Below are 22,976 nucleotides of genomic sequence, written 5' to 3' on the forward strand. Positions count from 1 at the left end.
GTAATAAATAACATTGTTCCTTTGTTATACATAAACGGACGATGAGGTGAAGATGGGTTTCTTGAGAAAATCCACATTCCCGAGAAATGCTTTTCGGAGGTATGCGACCTAACCTGTACTGGGCTGGATTTCCCTTCGTGAACGTAGGTCAAACAGGCAGTCGCTTCTATATAAAAAACAGATACTTATGAAAAACTTCCATTTAGAAAAGTGGACCCTGTGAAAACGGGATGATGCATGGGAGATGATGACTTCATCAACATTTTTTTTTATTTTACAATAGAATAAGGGTTAGGGTAGGGCACTTTTTTTTATAGTCCATCACGTTAGAAAAGGGAAAAGTCGTAAAATCCGAAAAGATGACAAGCTAGTCCATCAGAAGCTTTACTTTATTATAAATAGCATATAAACGTTGCTAGCTATAAGTTAACTGTAAGTTTTTAAAACATAATAACATAAAGCGAACTCCACTCCCACAGACAAACCGAGGAATTGGTTTTATAGGGTTTTTATTGTACCAATATTTTTGTATTCTTATGAAAAATAAACATTTTACTTACCTACTTACTATTCCTCATACTTCTAATATGTATACACATAAAGCTACAAACGGGGTAGGCAGAGCCACAAAACTTTAGAAGATTTGTTCTCCATAACAGCTGAGGCCCTTTTAATTTCCTGATTTTTCTGTATAAATCAACTAGGTATTCAACGCGAGACCTTCGGCAGGTGCACAATTGATCAATTAATTGATAGTCTAGTACGCACTTCATCAAAGGTGCTTACAGATTGACAATGCGCATGACGAGGGTTATTCCTACTCGTATTGTCCAGCCAGCTATAAGAAGCTGTGATGTGATGACACGTAATTGGAGCCTTGCCCCGCAATCTGGCGGTGCACTTGACTTCCAATTGCCATAAACCAATTAGCCATAGTGAATTCGTTACAAATTGCTATTATTCGCCCACCTCGTGGGTCGGAATAGTCAATTTAATTAAATTTACGGGTCAGTCCAGAAGAGCAGGCAATTTACGAGTTTTCGATAACAGTCTGAAGTGTGAGTATATTGAATTACATATTGACTAATTCAATTTCTATTTCTGGCAATGATTTAATAAATCTTGGTTTGTAAATTGAATTTAATCTTTTTGAATTGAATTGTCTCTTGAATACTGGCTTTACCTACCAAGTTAGGGATCACCGGAAAAATTTATATACCTATGTATGAACTCTAATAGTAACAGCGTGACTAATACTTGTTATTGGACGATGATTACAAAATATATCGCTGGGCATGGTCTAGCCAACAACATATAAGCAATGAGGGATTTTCCAGGATATATTCCCCAAAAAGGTAGATGACGCTGTACATAGCTGCTGTCGTTCCTTCTAACTTCATGGAAAACGGACATAATATTATGCATCTTTTATCTTTGTTTTTGGGTATAAATGATGACCCTTGATATTACATCCATGCACAACACATCTTCCACCCATTATTATTCAGATCAAAATAAAGTGAAGCACTATAGGTAGCAACGTAATCCTATACCATATCTATTCTGAACCAAATATCAACAATTATTTTAATATATTCCTCTGCCATCATATTGTATTTTTTAATAATTATGTTCCCGAGTAATGAGAAAGTATGTAATTATCATGGTAAATATTTACAACGCCTTTTATATTATATATTTTTGGGGAACGTAGCCTCTAAAGTCCCTCATAAGTTACATATTAGTAATAATTACGACACATATACAACAACACCCATGATTTTAACATAGATTTGTATTATTTTTGTGAGTGGAAATAGGAGATGTCCTTAGAAAAGGTTCAGTACGATCTACTCTGAACCGGCGTGCGTATATGAAACGATTGATGAATATTCAGGAAGCAAGAGAAGTGTGTCAGGATCGAAGCAAATGGAATTCCATAGTTTCTGCTTACCCCAGTGGGAAATAGGCGTGAGTTTATGTATGTATGTAGTGAGTGAAAAAGCGAAAGTGGTGTGAATTCTTGTCGATGTATGTATGAATGACTAGGTACAAGTACTAGGTAAATAATGTATGTTACTTTAGAAAACAAATGAAAGTTGTGTTTCCACTGTGATGTCTGGCAAAACATGTTACATGTTGTATTTTCTGTCTGTATGCAATTAAGTTTATTGTATTCTGTCAGGCGATATTTGTGGTTTTTGTTCTTGCCTTTTCTCTCTTTAGTAAATGGCATGAAAGAGAAGAGACGTGATTTGTTGCCATGTGTTTATGTAAGAAATTAAATCTAAATAAGTGAGCGAAGATTTGTATGAAAATTAATTATCTTATAAACATCTAAATTGAAGATTATAGATACCTAGTCAACCTTAGTGTTCTGTACAGCAAAGGGTTTACTGTAAGTACTCCCTACTATGATAACGAAGTCCACGCGGTAGATAAGCTCCTTCTTCATCGTGAGGACAATAACTGACCTCATCAACCCTGGCGGAAAACTTGTATGTCAGAAAATATCTGATGCAAAAACAGCCTAGGTACGTGTCACTGCGGGTTAGTATAGGTGTCTTGAGCTAGTAGTAAAGCCAACCCATTCTTTTTCTCTTTTTCTTATCGTGTGGATTATGAGGTGGATTACCAACCTCATCAACCCTGGTGTCAGCGTTACTATTTAGCCGCCAAAGGCCCCTGACATGGCTCATGTAACGACTAAATACTTACATCTGTAAGTAGTAACCGGGACCAACAGCTTAACGTGCCTTCCGAAACATCTTACTGTCGGACAATCAGGTGATCAGCCTGTAATGTCCTAACCAAACTAGGGATCGCAAAGTGATTTTTGTGATATATCTTCACTGGGATCCGAACTTTGGGCCTCCGGATCGTGAGACCAACGCTCAACCACTGGACCACAGAGGCCGTTCCCCATTCCAACCCATTTGCTATATTCATTATTTTCTAATAAATATAATGATATTGTCCCCAGGTACCCGCTGGTCCCGGCGGTGCGCCTTGCCCCAGCAGGATGTCTCGACGTCGCCGCTGCTCTCGCAACTGCTAAACTCCTGCGCATTCTATACGTAATTAATGTAAATAATTCTTATAGAAACTAAATGTTTCTTTCAAAGTAAATTTTACACTTTGAAAGTCGGCAGGAACTGACCAGGTGAACTTCTCGAATTATAAAAGATTTTTCCTCGCATACCTACTCACGCAGACCATTTTGTTAAAATATACCATATCATTAGGTTAACTATTAGGAATAAAGCAATAAATAATAACTAAGTAATTAAAGATTGTTTATAACGTGGGTAGCAAATAAGTGAACTAACTACTTACTTAAGATTTTTGTAATGCATTTATGTCTATACAGCTTGTTAAGTACCAAAGTTTAGTCATAGTAAAATAAAGTTTGACTTTTTTACAGATTATATTGTCTTTTCTTGTCAAAAAAAAAACCCTAACTATAAGAATTATTTAACTTATACAACTCTTATACACTCCCACTGCCGGCCCAGCTTTTCCCGCAATCAACCACAGGGGGCATGGAGCATACTCCACGACGCTACTACGGATTGGTATTTTTTTACGGTGTGTATTTTTTAATCTCCTAGCCAGTTGTCAGTATACGGTTTCCCATATGACACATAATACCCATCATTAGACTTTAACACCTACCTATTAATACGCTTAGAAGTTGCTTTCTGGTTTGAGTTTCATCTGCGGTAGAGATGGCGATCTGAGATCGATTAATCGAAAAATCGATTTTTTAAATCGATATGTAGTACTGGATCGATTCATTGGATCGATACATCACCCTTTAAAATCGACATTCGATTTTTTTTGTTTTTGTATTAACCATACAATTAGTTGTAGGTGCCCGTATTACAAGAGTGCTGCCGGTTAATTACTCAAAAACTTACGAGATGGCTGTGTGTTTAGTTTCCTTCGCCTCACTTCTCTTCAATAGAAAAAAGTTACGTTTATAATCTGTGACTTTTTTTATCTGTTCTGTGATTGCGTCATCACATCATTCGATTAAAGATCGTTAATTATAACATTCGTCTTATTTTGAATAAAATTGATTAATACTTATATTGTAATAGAAAATTGGAAAAAAGATCGATTTTTTGGAAATCGATATTTTAGATCTCGATTTTTTTGTGGATCGATTCATCAGGTCACGATTCGAATCGATTTAAAAATCGATCTTTTTTGGAATGCATCGCCATCCCTAATCTGCGGTCTTGGCATCCGAATATAGCTTTTAGTTTAAATAATGACGTAATCTATAGCAGCAGGTACACACGTACTTACTTTCAAGGACTGAAAAAATCTTCCATTCTGAGCAACAAATGTACCTATCATAAAACAGAGAGGCACTATGTTCAAGTGTTGAAGTACTTACCTCCTGACAATGACTTCTCGGAGGAGGGCTGACTCAACCTTCAAGGTAAACTACATTAGTACCGACAACACACAAAGTGTAACACTATACTATAGAATAAGGAATAATACTACGTATAGAACGGCAACTCTACGCTCCCCACCAGCGTCTGAGCTAGGTAAAAAAAAAAAATACCTCGCAACAACATGGGGGGGGAGTCTACGGTCTTACTTTAGTCTTAAATCATATGGCGTCATACGTCACACACAGATGCGCGTGTACGGTAACGTAAACGTGTAGTGTCTGTGTAAAACGAGGTGTTTAGTATGAAGTGTCCGGGGTGTGGCTATACTATGTGTCCGGCCAAGTAGTTGATGCCATCTGCGGCAAATCTACATTAAGTCACGTCAAAAAAGCTATACTATGATACAATGTTTATCACTCTGGTTAAGCTTTATCTTGGGATCTTTTTCATTGTATGTGACACATGCTTTGGCAGTGACTACCTCTATTGATTACATGTGGTAAAAGGGATCTTCTTTTCTGTCTAAAAAAATTACAACATACAGTTCTTCAGGAGCCCGCCATACCTACCAATTTACTTAATTACATACTTTTAGTTACCTACTTATCTCAGAAAAACAAAAAGGCAGATTAGCAGATTAGTAAATATAACTTCGATCCCTTGCGCCATTGATTTCTTAACCTTTCGCTTATAATGTCCAGTTGATGTAAACCAATAATATAATAAACTACTATTTTTGTACAAAGTCGAGCTTAAAATAATCATAGTTCTACTAGCAAAGCAAGATTAGGGACTAACAATGAATGATACAGTTTCGATGAACAGTTTTAGAACGATTTACTCTGAACCGGCGTGCGTGTATGAAACGATTGATGAATATGGAGGAAGCAAGAGAAGTGTGTCAGGATCGAAGCAAATGGAATTCCATGGTCTCTGCTTATCTTGGTGGGAAACAGACGTGAGTCTATGTATGATAAGGTTCCAAATGGCTATTGATATTTTGGAAATTAGGCTCCTATTATAAAGTTGCAACTGCGACTTTGTAAGTTTGGAAGTAAAGAAAAATAGGTTCTTGCTTAAGTATAGTCTAGGTCTAATGCTTACTCACTTGATGGTTTGTCAGTTGTCATGGTCTCCTCAATGAACCTGGTAATGGTGTAGCGTCAAGACAGGTATAGGTATGGGTAATTTGATTTAAGTACCTGAAAAGGAAAGAAAATGACATTGAATTCTTGGTAAATAGACTACTTGACAACCTAGTCAAATGATACTTTTCACGTACTTAACGTTAAAACGAAAGTTTTCTTTGGAGTTTGTATGGTAATATTGTTCTGTGACGTCATCAATAAAAGCGAACAAACATCGTACTTACTTATTGTTACTTAATTCATAAATACATTTTAATAAGCCGAAAAGTAAAATGAGATTTGTTTTTGATCATCTTAGACTGGCCTATATTTCTAGCATTTTATAATTTATCTTTAACTCATTGTGAACAGGTATTTTTGAAGTTAGGTAATTAGCTTACTTTCGGCCTGCACCAGCGTCCATCAAGGCATTTTACGATTGCATTGATGACTTTAGTACTTATCGAACAATTTTTAGTTACACGTTGAACTATTTATATACTTATATGTGGATTGGTTTGTTTTGTTTCATTGCTAACTATACAAGTTAACAGATGGTGAATCAAATGATAGGAAATATCCATGATTCATTTAACCAAAGTTAATCGTTCTGGCATATAACAGAGCAGCCGACTACTTTCCGATCTAATGCAAATTACTCAATACAGGGTGTTAGTGACAGCATACCGTATACTGAGGGGCATGATTCAATTGGAATTTCCTGTCGGAAAATTCATGGAGTGTTTTTTAAATTATTTTCAGTTCCATTCATTTGCGACGGAATAATCCCTGAAAGTTTTCATTACCTACGGTATCACTAACACCCTGTATACGCATGTTGGTAACTATGATTTAGCGTCTCTCCGTAAACAGTCCATCATATCAGTTTAAAGTGGACTCGTAAATTATAAAATAAGAAAACGCAGAGTCGAGTCTAAGTCGTAATCGTAAAGTTTGGTTTATGAGGATCTGTTTAGTTTTTACAGACAAGTACCTAATGTGTTTATTACATATTTTAAATAATTTTATCGTTAATAGATTTTATGATTTGTAAGAAAAACTGATGATGGAGAAAAAATAACATCGTAATTAGTGAATTCCGGAAAGCTTGTGTATCTTTAACATAACATAAACGTAGCATAACATCACGCTTGTGTCCCAAAAGAGGTAGGCAGAGGTTATATACCCAGCTAGCCATACCACACACAAGTACAGTCGTACTTATTTTTATAAATACTGAAGTATCATGACATGCCATGCCATGTGTGAGCCTTTGGCGGCTCAATAGTGACCCTGACACCACGATTGTTGGGGTTGGTAATCCACCTCACAACCCACTCGATAGAATAATACTGAAGTACTGAAGTAAGTAGTAGTAGTAGTAAGTGTAGATACTATAAATATTATGCTCTAAACAGTTTTAAACTGGTTATATATTCATCGTGCAAACTGCAGTTTGTTACCTATATTGGTATCCATTTATAAGCACTACTATAACTTATGTATTGTTTTCACATACGTACCACGAACTAATTTGCTGTTTTAAAATTGCATTCACGGTTGAATACAAATGAATTTCAAGGTAAACCACAAACAGGCCTCACACGTTTATCTGTATACATAATCGCAAAAGAAAATACTACTTATATAAATATATGTATAACATCAACGCAGATTAATGTTATGTAAGTATATTTTACTTTTGTTAGTTCCTTGTTTTCGTAGCTAAATTAAAGTTTAGCAAACAAACGAATCAAAATTGAATTGTTTATTAATTAATTGAATGTGTTTAAAATTCAAATAATGAGCAATATTTCTGGTTATTCAAATTGTGATAGAAAAGAAATGCGATAAGAGAGTCACAAATAGTTTCAATTTGTTTATTTCAGAGATTTTCTTCTTGGATGCATGTTTGTTGGAAGATATTTTTTTAAAAAATAAGCCGACTGGGTCTTTTACTTTTAACTTGTGTTTTGTCACATTTTGTTTTGTCAGTTATAAAATAAAGGGAATAAGTACCTAATACATAAATATCTAATAATAAATACCTAAGTATATATTTGAAATAGTTTCGACTCAATAATTTTATAGAACGTATAAATCAAGCTTCCATTTAAATATATAAAACTGAAGCATAAAAATCTAATAAAATAAGTATTTCTATTATATTTCTGTTGAAGAGACTTCGTTTCGGCAATAATTCTTGGAAAAAAACGCAAGTTTATGTCTGGAATCTTTTGTTACCACGCCCTTGAGGCTCTATTTAATTTTCAATCAAATAATAGGTATCAACTAAGTACAAGTATCTATTATAGAACCTTCTAGACCTAGGTTTTATTCCAGCGAGTAGTAGGAAGCAAAGTGGAAGGAAAAGGAATGGTAAAAACACTAAAATGGTAGCAAATAACAAGATCATTGTGCCAATAACCTTGGCCACGAAGGTCGGTTAAGACAATTGGCTATTGATATGTTCCACTCTCAATCCACGAAAACCTACCAGGAAATTATATTCATTAACGCTTTATAAGGCCAATGCGTGGTCTCCGTGGTCCAGTGGTTTGAGCGTTGGGCTCACGATCCGGAGGTCCCGGGTTCAAATCCCGGTGGGGACACATCACGAAAATCACTTTGTGATCGCTAGTTTGGTTATAGGACATTACAGGCTGATCACCTGATTGCCTGAAGGAAAGATGATCCGTGCTTCGGAAGGCACGTTAAGCCGTTGGTCCCGGTTACTACTTACTGATGTAAGTTAGTTAGTAGTCGTTACATGAGCCATGTCAGGGGCCTTTGGCGGCTCAATAGTAACCCTGACACCAGGGTTGATGGCGTTGGTAATCCACCTCACAACCCACACGGTAGAAGAAGAAGGCCAATGCGTTTCGCGATAAATAGGTTACCGTAGTTTTTAAGTAATTCATTCTTTTACAATACTTATATCCGGGTCTGCTTTGCCATCATCAACAGGTTATTCTTCCACTCGTGTATCATCTTGTTTAATGATATTATACTGCTACATCACAGAGGGATCTAAAAAGAAAATTGCCTACAAGATATCTTCTGTGGCTCTATCATGGTTTTAATTACGTAACTAACGTAAATTTATTTTCCGAATTCAGAAAACACCTCGTTGGTATGCAACCCTGACACAGGATGTCTATTTAACTCACACGACTTTGAATTTATGTTTGGATAATAGATAATTGAGTATTTGACTGGGTCAAAGATAAATTATAAAATGCTAATCTAACAATGAAAAAGATGTTTCAAAACCTTCGTATGGAGTATAGCCCTCTATGGATGTGAAACTTGGACACTGCCACAGAAGGACAGAGAGAGACTCGAGGCCTTTGAAATGTGGTGTTGGAGGAGAATGGAAAGAATAAGTTGGACAGAAAGGGTTACAAATGAGGAAGTGCTAGTAAGAGTAAGGGAAAAGAGACAAATACTGAGAATTATTGAGGACAGAAGAGGCAAGATGACTGGACACCTAATAAGACACGACGAATTCATTAAAAACATCATAGAAGGAAAGCTAGAAGGAAAGAGAAGAAGGGGAAGACCAAGAAGAGCTTACATGGAACAGATTAAAGAAAAGGTTAACGTCGTGTCTTAAAGGGAAGTCAAGGAATTGGCCTTTGATAGACTGGAATGGAAAATGCTACACCGACAAGAGCGTGGCTCTTAAATTGATGATGATGATGATGAATCTAACAATAGAAGCCAGTCTAAGATGATCCAAAATCAATCTCATTTTACTTTTCGATTTTTATTTATGCAATGAGTACGACGTTTGACCGCTTTTATTGATGACGTCACAGGACCGTATTTTCATACAAACTCCAAAGAGAACTTTCGATTTGACATTTCGTAAGTAAGTATCTCATTTGACTAGGTTGTCAAGTAGCCTATTGATATCACGTGATTTCTAGAATGGCAACAGGCTCCCCCCCACCCATTACATGAGACTTAAGTATAGCTGGCGAGGAGTGGATATATAATACACCTCTACCTACCTCTCAGGTGTGATGCTATGTTATGTAAGCAATCATTTGCTCTGAAATGCACATTTGACTTCACGCCACACTACTGTAGAGAGCCTATTGCGTAAACCCATGATAGAGATACAGATAACTTGTGTCTTTCCAACACGAATGTGGATTACAGTCGTGAATTTATGCATGTTAATGTTTTGATGATAGCGGGCACCTTCCCTGCCAGTTCCGTCAAGACGCAGCATTATATCCAAAGGATTTTTTTGCGCAAGCACCGGCGCCTGACAGAGAAGTGCGAAATAATAGATTGGGATTGGTCGCAAATCTACGAATTTCATATTATTAGATATTTGAAATAATACCACCAAAATGTAATGTTTTCTTGGGACAAATTTTAATCGAGTGTCATGTGCATTCAAATGTTTTTTTCTAATATTGTGTTACTACTTTTAGATAATGTATTTTATGTTTATACCGATACAATTATTTGTATAATAAAATACCTTCAAATGACACTTTGGGACGGAAATTATATCAAACAATGGAGTACCAAACTTTTCGTACCGGAATTTCGAGGCGAATTAAATTATTTCTCATTATTTATACAAATTAAACAAAAATATGATATTGCCCTAGCACAATCACGTGCTGTAGTAAACATAAAAAAATATTAGAATGATCGCATCATTTTACACCTTGATTCTCAACACGGACAAGTAATATTGTGCGTTTTGATATAAACCCGCCTACGATTTCCGTTCTGGATTTATATCTGAATTTGTTTGCTTTAGAATATTATAAAAACTAAGACTAGAGCGACCTTCAGGTGTTTCTAGTCAAGTGTAAGGTGAGTCAGGCATAATCCATGTACTTAAATCTATTGCAAAAAAAAACGTCAAAAACTTGGGTATTTTTCGAATAACATCCCTAATTAGATACTTTTAACCTCTCTCCTTCGATGTCTAGTACGTAGGTACTTATAAGATAATTTCCAAAGAATTTTGCTTTTCGACTTTGTTGATGGTGTAGATAAAATATACTAAGCATAAATTTTTTGAGGTGAATTTTCTCCTACTAATAAGTACCTTGTTCTGAATTCCTTAACATAGACCAATTTGTTGCGTCTCGGCTGTAGTTATCTAGACCAGTAGTTCGCAAAGTTGTCTGAGCTACGACCCATCGAATACAAGTTTACAAACCCACCTCTGAAACACGTAACCGTTACCAACACGAATTGAGGACTTTTGAAATAACAAGCAATTTTTGACACCTGAAGTTGGCTCAGTCGGTTTGGCCCACCAATGGGTCACGACCCATAGTTTGGGAAACCTTAATTTAGACAACAAACAGGGGTATGACGAGCAGTGACGTCACTACCTAGACAGAAGTCATTTGGGACAGGAATAGCCAAAGTAATAGTCTTAGACCCTTTTGTACCTATTTAGGGTTGTAGCTATTTTTAGAATCATTTTTCCTTATTATTTTATATGGTTTAAGAATGAAAAAGCCATATTAAGTATTTGTTATGTAAATATTTGGCTACCAAACATTATCTTGGTTGACTACGACAGCAGTAATTTAGATGATATTGTGTTTTTTGTACAGATAAATTCAAACATTGTTTCATTATGCGATACACATCTTCATGGTAAATTAAGAAACAAGCTGATTCATAGTTTTACAGTAGTGATGTTGGAATCAAGAGTGAAATAAATCAATAATGGAGAATGACTTCCTTCCTGTCATTATAAAGCGCGAGTTGTCAGAAAAAAATTGCTGATCTGCAGATACCAATGTCAGAGTACAATGAGGGATCGGTTCCAAATGGAACAATTTCACGGGCCGTGGATATTGAATGGCTGATCACAGATCGACCTTCATAGTGTTATCAGTTCCGGTAATATGCCCAGGATAAGCGGGCTAAGTAAAAAGTATTTTTTGACCAAATTATAGGTACTTACTTGTTTTGCAAGATACGATCGAAAATTAAATAATTGTAATGGATCCATACACATGGTAATCAAAATATTATACAAAACTAAATGTCAATGTCATAGATCACGCGTTGTTTTGTGTGCCATACTGTACATAATTGAAATATAACAACAAATTACTTGCGCGTGTAGCTGATGCATACTTTTTGTTAATAGCAGGTAAGTAGGTAAGTACATATCTTATATTCTGAAGGAAGAACTTTGAGAGATTGACCCTGGTTTGGTCAGGACAATGCAGAATGTGATTCCGTTCTTCGGCAATCGGCATGTCAAGCAGACATCTTCTATCGTGTGGGTTATGAGATGGATTACCAAACTCATCACCCCTGGTGTCAGTGTTATTATTGAGCCATCAAAGGACCCTGACATGGCTCATGTAACGACTACGTATTTACATCAGTAAGTAGTAACCGGGATCAACGCGGCTTAACGTGCCTTCCGAAGCACGGATCATCTTACTTTCTGACATTCAGGTGATCATGCAGCCTGTAATGTCCTAACTAAATTAGGGATCACACGAGATTTTTGTGATAAATCCCAACCGGGGTTCAAACCCGCGACCTCCGGATCGTGAGCCCAACGCTCAACCACTGGACCACGGAGGCCGTTACTAGGCTATATGTTATAGTCGTTAACATGAGTACTGTTAGGGCCTAATTTTGTCTTAAAAACCCTGACATCAGTCGTCATTGATCTCATAACCCATAGGAGACAAGATCCTAAAGGAAGCAGTGGCAAAATCTACAATTGGTATTGTCAAAAAAAGAGCAACATGAGCCATGATCTTACAAATTTGGAGGGATTGAGATAATTCATGAGCAACTTTTGCTATCTCATGAGATTTACTCGTACATGTGTAATAGGTGCGTGGAGGCAGGAAGATGCGTCCTTGCGCGCATTCAACCGCGCAAGCGCAGCGCGTTTCCACATTCCATGCGAGCGCCGCCCCGCCGCGCTGCTAATACAATGGAGATCATTTGGAGTTGCAATTTTAATTAATAACTTTAATTTTATATGAGTTGAAAAAAAGTATGAAAATGGTAAAATACACAAAAAATTCTTCCACAAATAGTCGTAATAACTACCAAATAAATCTATCTACGTCAATTTCATACTTTGTGTGTGGGAGACAGAAACCCGAATCCAAACTAGGTAGACCATGTATCTTGTAATCCCCCAACGCACTGCTTTATTACTTATAGTAAAAGTTGGTACATTATCACACGTGTGTGTATGTGAATATGAGCGGAAATATGCGTGGAAAAACTAAATAGAAAGAAAACAATTTATTGATAATTATAATATTTGAACAAGATACCCACTCTCATACTTTCTAATTTCACTATTTAAAGCTGTTTGTTGTTAAGTACAACTACCTACTCCTAACTCAACCACATTATTTACTATGCAGAATACCTATTTATATACGGACCGCAATCTTCAAACGCCTCAGTTATGGTAATGAAACCGCCCATGTGCCCAGCACCTACATGCATATTGGTCATCCAATATTTTTCCTTATTTACGTAAACTTGACGGTAGTACATAACATAGAGTTGATATTACCGTTCACCTTTGGGAGCTAATTACATGGGCGATAGGCTGATCCTTTTTCAGCACTTTTGGTGAAAAGGGATCACTTATGGTGAACTAAGGTTCATCTAAGGAAATCGTATCAACAGTGTCTGCAAGTTGTTTCTGATTACTTGTGTCTCTGCTCCCCCATTAGGGATTACGGGCGTGAATTTATGTACGTATGTTCGGGGTGTGTTTGTATGTAGCTTAGTATGAGTAGTACTTAGCTATTTGTTCTATAGAGGCCGTGATAGGTGCGTGTGCACTTAGTTCTCTGTAACCGGTGTTCGTGTCGAAGAGATACGCTTCGCTGCATAATTACCTCTTAAACGATCATTAGCGAGAATGTTCTTGTAAGACTGTACGAAAAATTTAAAATGTTCTCTGAAAAAGGTTTTAGTTACTCGCTTAGTTCGTGTATTTAAAACACAGCAAAGAGGTTGATATCGACTTCATAATTTCAAAGATAACTTTCAGTTACTTTTGGTATTCCATATGGTATGGCAAATGGAATTCCATAGTCTATAAGTAGACGAAGTGAAGTAGAAGTGAGTAGAGTAAGCCCCGGTGGAAATAGGTGTGAGTTTATGTATGTATGTTCTTTTGATATTACGATGAACTGATGAATAAAGTGTAGTCAAGTGATCCATTCGTCGACTTCTATGCTGTCCTTGATGATTCAAAACCATCATAACGTTTTTATTTGTTCTTTTCATCCTCGACAAACGAAACGTATAGGATCGTAACAACGTGTAAATACGATGTCAAAATAAAATGAATTCATAAATATTTTATACACATTATGTTCGTCGCCCGTAGTACAGCAGAACAAACGCTCATTAACCTTCATTACGCTATCTTCCTCAGTCGATTACTAACTCATAAGTATGCAGGTTAAGTGTCCGCCTCGTCATAATGTTAGTTTGTTAGTTATTGTTCCAAATTTTAAAAACGTTTCTTGATGGGTTCTCTATTCGACTGCTCGATGCAACAGTTAGATACTTATTGCTTAAGTTTAAGTAATTAAACTCACATTGGTGCTGATTTCGGTACTTACACAACATCTAAGTTTATTTTAAGTTACTAAATGCCTTTTATTTTCATATCCGCCGAAACGGAAAGGGTCGGGCCATAGAATGTATGGAACACACGTTAAATTTAGGCAGAAATATAAAAAAATCCTTTCAATATTTTATGTTGGCCAATAACCCGACAGAATTAAGTTTACAGTACACGTCAATCGGCTTGCATATGAACGATATGCCTATTTTATTTGCCCGCGTTTATGACTTACTGACGGATATAACTTAAAATAATATTAGGAGGTGTCTGCAGGAATCTGGGCCATTATTACCAAGTTTCTTCTGGAGATAAAACAACATAGCATAACATACTTTAAGTATGTGTATTGTTTTATCTTCTATGTACTTACTCTCGCAATACTAAAGTAACGATATACATAATTATATAAAGAGACACACAATAACACAATTCATACGATAGTTAGTTACCTACACCATAACATACAGCCACTGCAGCGAAATCAGTGCGTCAAGATTTCATGTTGACTGATGGCCTACAATAATTAGACAATTACATAACAATACCATAGAATAAGGAATAATACTACGTATAGAACGGCAATTCTCCGCTCCCCACCAGCAGCGTCTGTGCTAGGTTTACCTCACCCCCCCTTGAACATAGTTTAGTCTTAAATCGTATGGTGTCAGACGTCACACACACAGATGCGCGTGTACGATAATGTTAATGTGTAGTGTCTATGTAAAACGAGGTTGAATGAAGTGTCCGGGGTGTGACAATACATAACATAAGCTTACGACTATATCTCAATTGGGATAACCAGAGGTACATCCACCGCAACTACCCACACCTCACCGAACTTTCTGTTAGACCAACGCGATTGGTGGCGTGAAAATACCGAAATAAAATCGACAATGTACCGACAGACAGCCGATTCCCTCTTAGTATCTAGTACCTATCTATATCAGGCACCAACAATTGTAAATAACGAATGGAAAATCGATGGCATCCGAAAATAGGCATATATGCGTGCGGCCCATCAATATTGGATGGTAAGTTGAGCGCTAATTGACGCAGAGAACAAAAATGTGGCCATTGTCGACACCGATTATCTCTTAGCTCTTACCTTTAATATTTTACCATAAGTTGTGGTCGAGGTGTGGAGCCGAGGTATCTACTGGTAGTAGCTTATCTACAACTTAATCTTTTGCGGCCGAAATTTCCAGACACAATAGTTAAATAAAGAGGTTTGGATTTTATAAGGGCATTCGATCTTACGACTACATGTAAATAGTCTACAAGCTTCGATCTGATGGCCTCCTCCCCCATTAATCCAAGGGCGAATGCACCACTCTACCACGCTACTTCACTGCGGGTTATTGCTATTTTCATAAAACTACACCGATTGTAGTCTTTATTTGTATCTGGTAAAAGGCCGTGGTAAAACCTCATAACCGAAGAATTTATGTGGGCGCCACAAGTACCAACTTAGTACTAATTAAGTAGGTAATTACACGGTTGTAAAGTGATAGGTTACCTTATTGATATTATATAATATGCCACAATAGGTTACCTACTACGAGTAAGTAGTTAGAGAGATTTTATCCGTCCATGCGTAAGGCAGGATTCTTCAATCGCCCGTCCCTTACAAATCATATAAAAATATATAAGTATTGTAGAAGAAAAACTGCAAATTCATTCACATACTAGTTTACTTATTTTATCAGAATTTAATAATTTATCTATTAACCTAGGAAACTACCCAAATAAGAAAGGACATCGTGTAAAGAAATCCCGTAGACATTATATAGCTATCCATATTCAAAATACTAATTCTTAAAAAGACGTCATTTAAGGCAAAATTAGTGTGCACTGCTACAGGTTGCCGGTGGTGATAAGGAGAAACACGAGTCCTCATAACCGCAATACCACAATCAACCGCTGCTAGCTGCTACATTCCAAAATCCCGTATTTCCGGTAGGAGCGTTGGCGCGTGGCGCATGCGCGGGTTCCGGCCGGCGCCGGAGCACGCTGGCCGTGACCGCGGGGAAAGTGAGTGCGCGCGTCATACAACGTACGTGCGATAACGCTCTCGCGCAGCAGCGCAGAGCTGCGTAATCGAGGCATTTCTGATTCCGACTACCATTCATTACGAGATGATTACTTACTTTTATTAGATCTCTATATTACTTATATAGGTACTTAGTAGGTACTTTTACAACACGGCTGGTTTTGAATGTTTCCGAACCTGTTCTGGTTAGGTTAGGTTAGAACTACATGCTGCAAAACTTTTTAGTTACTTATTTATAATTCTAAAAGGAAACAAACCCAATTTAATTATTAATTCATAAATACTTAATGCATTCTCTACTGCTTTTCATGCTACACCTAACTATAAAGAATACACCTAAATAAATGTATAGGTACTATATTCAAAGTATACCTTAATGATTCATGATTAATTTATTTCTGGTATGACTCGGTACTTACATCAGTAAATTTTGGGTTCGTGAAGGAAAGACACTAAGTAAAGGGACAGCTGTGTCAGAATACAAAGTTGTTACTGATACAAAATTCATAGGGTAAGTTTAGTACCTAGGTATTGTTAATCAAGGTGTGCTATGCGGTCAAGGAAGACAAAAACATGTATAGGCATAATTCCCCAGCATTGTATCGTATAGTCATGTGAACATGTGGTTGTAATACAATCCCGCATGCCGGAGTGAGTGGCGCCCGCGCCGCCGGTGCATTTCGCGCTTGCCTTGGCCCGGATCTCACCGCGACGGCTCACGCGCATATATTCCGCAAACTCTCCGCTATAAGGGTTGCACAACCTTAATCAACCAGTGGTTTTGATTTAGTATTGTGTACGTACATGAATAAACTATCACGGAAAGTTAAACCGTTGGTTTCGACTCCTAGCCGAAAACACCTCCACCAACCCGCAGTGGAGCAGCGTGGTTGAGTTTCTATACCTCCTCCGGTTGGTGGAAGGGAACCCTTTGCCTAAGACGTATAGAATAGGCTGTTTAAAAATGTTACTTATATATGCAAAAGATTTTTTTTAATAATTTTGCATCAGGAAGTTACCTAGCTAGATTTATTAATAGCCGTAACCACGTAACGCGTTCTTTGCCGTAACTAGAAAACATAAAACGGGTTTTGCGAAAGTAGAAGCTATTTGCCTATTTTCTAAGTAAGTCAGTATAAAAAACTTCAAATAGATAAGCTGGTACCAGAGTTTTCTTTGACATGTATTTGAATGGAAGACAAGCACTTTTATATACGAGCATGTGAGTACTGTTTTAAAATAATTAAGGCTTGAAGCAATCATGAGATGTAGGACATTCGATGATGGCTAAATATTGGTTTGTGCACAAATGTTCCGAGAGAAGACAATAATATTTCATTGTGTAACAGACATGACAATCATAGTGTCATTATAGAAGAACCTTTTATTATCACAAAAAAGTAAGCCGTTTTTTATTTCTTTAAAATACATACATACATAGCAAACAGCCTATACACGTCCCACTGCTGGGCACAGGCCTCCCCTCGCCCTCGCCTTTAAAATACATAAGTTTGAAATTGTGATAAATGATTTATTGCCACTGGTTGCCTGGAAGAAATCGCTGCATAGCAGTAAGGCCGCCAGATTTTACTGTATCTTTCGTCCATGTGTGTAAAACTTGTTTTGTATGTTGTGTGCAATAAAGTATATTTGTATTGTATTGTATAAGTTTAATAGGTAACAGTGACCGATGTTTAGTAGAGGGATTGATGTCAAGTCATAAACTAAGTAAGTAAAGGTATCGTAATACCGTTCCGTATGCTCCGTTGACCATACTTGACAATACCTATGTCGATTACACTGATAATAATGTAAAGCCATTGCAGTTGTCAATTTCCGAACTCGACCTATCTACTTGACATGTCACTTTATGTCAATCCCATAACATTTTTATCACTGTCACTGTCGATTGACATAATCGTTTGCAAATTGGCTAGGACTGCACTGTCATACACTACGGGCTAATGTGTTTTCTAGCCCTAATCTGACAAGCTCTATTTATTCGCCCATATTCCATTCCTATCAAGGTCTTCAGTATTGTGTCCTAGAAGTGTCACTCACGGTCAACACGCCATCTGCTGCACTCTGAATGGACATTCCTCGCCAAATAGGCCAAACGTTTTACTCACCATACATACATAAATCACACTCGTACCTTCTCGGGAATAAGCATCACACACATGATAAATGAGCGTACATGGATGTGTTTTCAATTATGAACTGTTACTGTACACACTATATCCCCGGAAGTAAACAATCATAATGTTGGAATTAGTAGATTTTATGTTCATTAATTATGATTATCTACACAGAACCAATATTGTTGAAGACCGAAATTCTAACACAGCAAACTTTTCTACAAACATTATGTCATATTTATTAGATACTTAAATATTAAAGATGTGCCGAAAATGTGATTATTAGATACCACCGAACATCGGTTAAAAATCTTTGATAACCATTAAATACAATGTGAAATTGACATTGGTGCTAATTCCTGCAGACGCCATCTAATTTTATTTTAAGTTATAAGTACCTGTCATTTTCTTATCCGTTGAAAAAGATAACGACGGGTAATCGCCAGGCATAAAATTTATGGAATACACGTCAATTTTAAGCAGAAATCTAAAACAACCGTCTAAACATTTTACATCAGCCAATAATCCGACAGAGTTAAGTAGACAGCATGTCAAACGAATTACATACCAGCGAGATGACTATATTATTCACCCGGGTTATTTATTCTTCCTTTTAAAATTAACTTGTTGACAATCATCCATCCCTTTCCATTTCGGCGGATAAGAAAATGACGGGTATAACTTAAAATAAAATTAGGAGGTGTCTGCAGGAATCGGGGCCAGTGACAATATTAAATTGTTCATTTTAGATTTTATGAATATGTTCTTTACAGACTCTTGTATTTATAAGTCTTCAGAAAGACTAGTCCGCCGAGTAATCGGCTTTCTGAGGGCGTCTAGTCGGCTAGCCGACCAAGACCGTAGTCGACACATCTCTAATAAATTAAATACCAAGTGTGGGTAGCTCAGGTAAACAAATGAACATAAATAACTGTTTTCATGGCTTTACATAGTGGTTTGATACAATTCTTACCTAATGTTTGTTTATCCACGTGCTAACTATATTACCGATTGCATTTAGATAATTAACTGGAGGTTTTCCACATGCACGCTATTCCTTAGGGAAACGCATATATGAGATTTGCACTTGATAAGTAATGATAAAAAATACATAATTATAGACTATTGCTAGGGTAGAACGATTCGAAAGTACCTAACCTAACCTAACACGAGTAGCAAGAAGAGAACTGTAATCTCATAACTTATTATAAACAGTTAAAACACCATAATATAAGTCCCACTGCTGGGCACCGGCCGCCCCTCAACCAACCGGAGGGGGTACGGGATACTGAACTTTCATTGTAATGAAAACATTTTAAGTAGACACTAAATGTGAATTTTCGAACCGTGGTAGCCCAGTTGGTAAAACGCTTGCCTCTCACTATGAGGTCGCCGGTTCCATTCCAGCACAGGCCTAAATCAATGATTGTCGAATTTGTTTTCGAATTTATGTTTGGATCATAAATTATTATCACGTGCTCAGCAGTGAAGGAAAACATAGTGAGGAAACCCACATTCCCGAGAAATGCATTTTCGGAGGTATGTGACCTTGGAAGGGCAGACAGGCAGTCGTTTCTGTAAAAAAGCGCACCTGTCAAATCTTCAGGTTAGGTAAACGGACCATGTGAAAAACGGGATAATACTAGTTAGTGTACTAAATGTGAATATACGAGTTGCGTAAGTAAAAAGTTATAGACCCTCCTACGTGTCTACATCGTATACGTCAGCTGTCTGACCTAGGCACGTAACTATTTTACGAGAGGCAAATGGCCATGTCTATGGCTAGCTATGGCCGGTGCGAAAAGGGAGTGACGCCGCGACATTTCGCAATTAGCGACACAAATATCCCGTGTTACTGGGTTAGTGGTTCACCTGTCACCCTATTTTTTCGGCAATACAAAGACATTAAAGCCGCCATTTTGATTCTTCTGTTATATAGTTGTCTGGAGTTTAACGTTTACCGAATGAAAGTAAGTAGGTATCTGTGCTACATCGATAGCTTAATTACGAATAAGTTAATGGGCTCAAATGGGTTTTGGATGAGGTACCTACTTACTATTTATTAACGAAATACTTATAAAATGTCGTAGGTACGTAACTAAGTAATAATGATAAGAACGAAATATAAAAAAGCTGTTAGTACTAGTAGATATTATTTAGTATTCATACATCATAATAATTCTTGTTACAGTAGATATATTTATTTAGAAAAGTGTTTAAACCTAGACTTGCATACAGTGCTTCTCTTTCTATTTTCTTCTGCCTCTCGGTAGTCATCGCTTTTCTAAATACAAAAAAAAATGGAACAATAATAATGATCGCGTTGATGTCTTTTGTATGAAGGAAATCCATCAGGATCGTGGTAAGTGCAGCTTGTGGTCTCTGCCTATCTCTCTGCCTATCTATACTTTTACTTGGGGGAGGCCTATGCCCAGCAGTGGGCGTCGTATGGTTGATGATGATGATGATACTTTTACTATTTACGACAACAAACATTAATTTTAAAGGGCTTTCACAAACAAATTATAGAATAGGTCGTTCATTTCAAGGAGATACGTGTAAGTATGAACTCTCTTTTAGATGAATTCCTTGATAAGTCAAGTTGTTGTTTAAGTCAGCGTCTTTGTACTGTCTTAGGCATCTGTGCATGTCCTTAAACCTTTGCAGTGCGCTTAAGTTTTAAGTTTTAATATTTTTATACTGTTTTATATAGGTGGAAACCTGTTATTGGCTTAGTTTTTAAGTATGATTTTCTTTTTGCTATAGTTGTTAAGAGCTGTTGGTCTCCCAAATATAAAATAAATAAATAAATAAGCGTGAGAAAAAAAGTTGTTTTGTAAGTAGTTTTGTCGATGTTGGGGATCAAGATATATTTAAATTAGGTACTTTCTAGCTAAAACACGAAACTGTACATATGGTGCTACAACCAAATAGTTTATCAACGTTAGCTCAGAGGGATAACACGACATGTTACGATTAAGGGAATTGAAATTGTTTTATTCGTGACAAACTAAATATATCTACTTATTACTATTTAATCCTTGTTGTCTGTATGTTATGTAAACTATTTACACTTATACTTATACAAAATAGAACAATATAGTCTGCGATGTTATTTAAAAAAGTACAATCAGCGTACTTTTTGTCACAGAGTTCCGGCTAAGTAGTTAATGTCTTTTGCGGGAAATATACAACAAGTCATGTCAAAAAGAAACACCATTCTGTGTTGATATCAAGTGGAATTTTCCGTCGCAAAAGTATAGAATTGAAAATAATTTGAATAAACACAAAAAAAGAAATGAATTTTCAGTAAATTTCACTTGATATTAACTCAGAATATATGGTGAATCATCCACCTCAGTATTCGTTACGATGTCACTAACACCCTGTACACACACAAAAATATTGTTCGTGTTACATGTTGTTTGTTCGTATTGTAATCAATTCCTATTTAACTGTCTACGTTCTAAATGTGGAATACAAACAATCACCCAAATCAATTAAACTTCGCTGCGAACGACACGTCCTATCCGGTAGACAGTTACATCAAGCACGGACACTCCCAAATTGCATTTCTATATAGATCTATTTTCATAACAATGCATGTACGGTCACGAGCATTAATATGTATACACTTTGGTACCATGTCACATTAACTTTTTGACAAATTGAACTGTAAGTCTCACTAAATGTCAAATATGTTAGTGCGACAGGGCCCTAAAGTGGGTACATTATATTGCTCATGACTGTACCTCTGATTACAGATAATCCCCAATTGGGTCGTGAGTTTATGTTATGTTATTTTCGTGACGCTACGTTGCTAATAACAACCGCTACTATTTTAGATTCCATTAATTGATTTATCACTTCTACAGCGCTTGATACAAAATTGCGGCGAAAATTTGGCGCTTGTTTAGCTATACATTCGTATACAGCGGTATATACATTCAATAAAATCGTGTCAAATTAAGAAAGTACGCATCGTTTTATTACGTATATAAGCGCGTGGTGCTTCGTAACCGGATCGGGTTATACTGCGACTCGGATTGATCGGGAGTATTTACTTGTTTAGTGTATTTTAAACTAAAATAATAATTTTGGTGGGTTTTACTGCAAAAATTAAAATGTTTATACTATGATAACATGCACAATGTCATTACTTATTAGAAATATGATGTTCCATTCTTCTTATTTTCGCTTTGAGCTTCTATTTTTGCAAGTTTTTACCATGCACTTACCCGTGTTGCCAGTTCGGCGTCTAATCGCGCGCTTAGGTAAAGTACTGTCAAAGCCGCTATATTAACAGTAACTTTGCGTCCCACATTTTGAGCGCTGATGTTCAACCTACGGTAGTAGTAAATCTATGATTCCATTCTTAAATGGTACGTAGTTAGGTATAAGGTTTAGGTATATATCGTTTTAGTAGATATAAAGGTGTTCTTTGGCCGACTACTTCAATTGTTTTAAGCAGGTACATCAACTTGTTTTTCGTTGAGTCAGTCACTGACCTACACTGTTCACACTGGTAACAGTTCAGACGATATCAGTAATCGACACGACAGCGCTGTAATGACTTTAAATTAGTTTAGACGAAGGTAATAATACCTAATGCGTTAGACCGGGTGA

General features: G+C 36.7%; 2 protein-coding genes across 4 annotated transcripts in view; one reads left to right on the top strand and one right to left on the bottom strand.

Annotated features, from left to right (window-relative positions):
* The window catches only part of LOC126366506 (spondin-1), a 32,413-nt gene extending 28,985 nt beyond the window's left edge, over positions 1-3,428 (top strand). For all 3 annotated transcript variants that reach the window (XM_050009634.1, XM_050009633.1, XM_050009632.1), the window contains exon 15: positions 2,984-3,428. In XM_050009634.1, the coding sequence (XP_049865591.1) occupies positions 2,984-3,058 (75 nt within the window). In that variant the 3' untranslated portion in view covers positions 3,059-3,428. The remainder of the gene's footprint in view (positions 1-2,983) is intronic.
* Positions 1-22,976, bottom strand: part of LOC126366522 (phosphatidylcholine:ceramide cholinephosphotransferase 2-like) — a 112,077-nt gene that overhangs the window by 69,644 nt on the left and 19,457 nt on the right. The window lies entirely within an intron of this gene.

Source organism: Pectinophora gossypiella, chromosome 4, assembly GCF_024362695.1.
Source record: "Pectinophora gossypiella chromosome 4, ilPecGoss1.1, whole genome shotgun sequence".
NCBI lineage: Eukaryota > Metazoa > Arthropoda > Insecta > Lepidoptera > Gelechiidae > Pectinophora > Pectinophora gossypiella.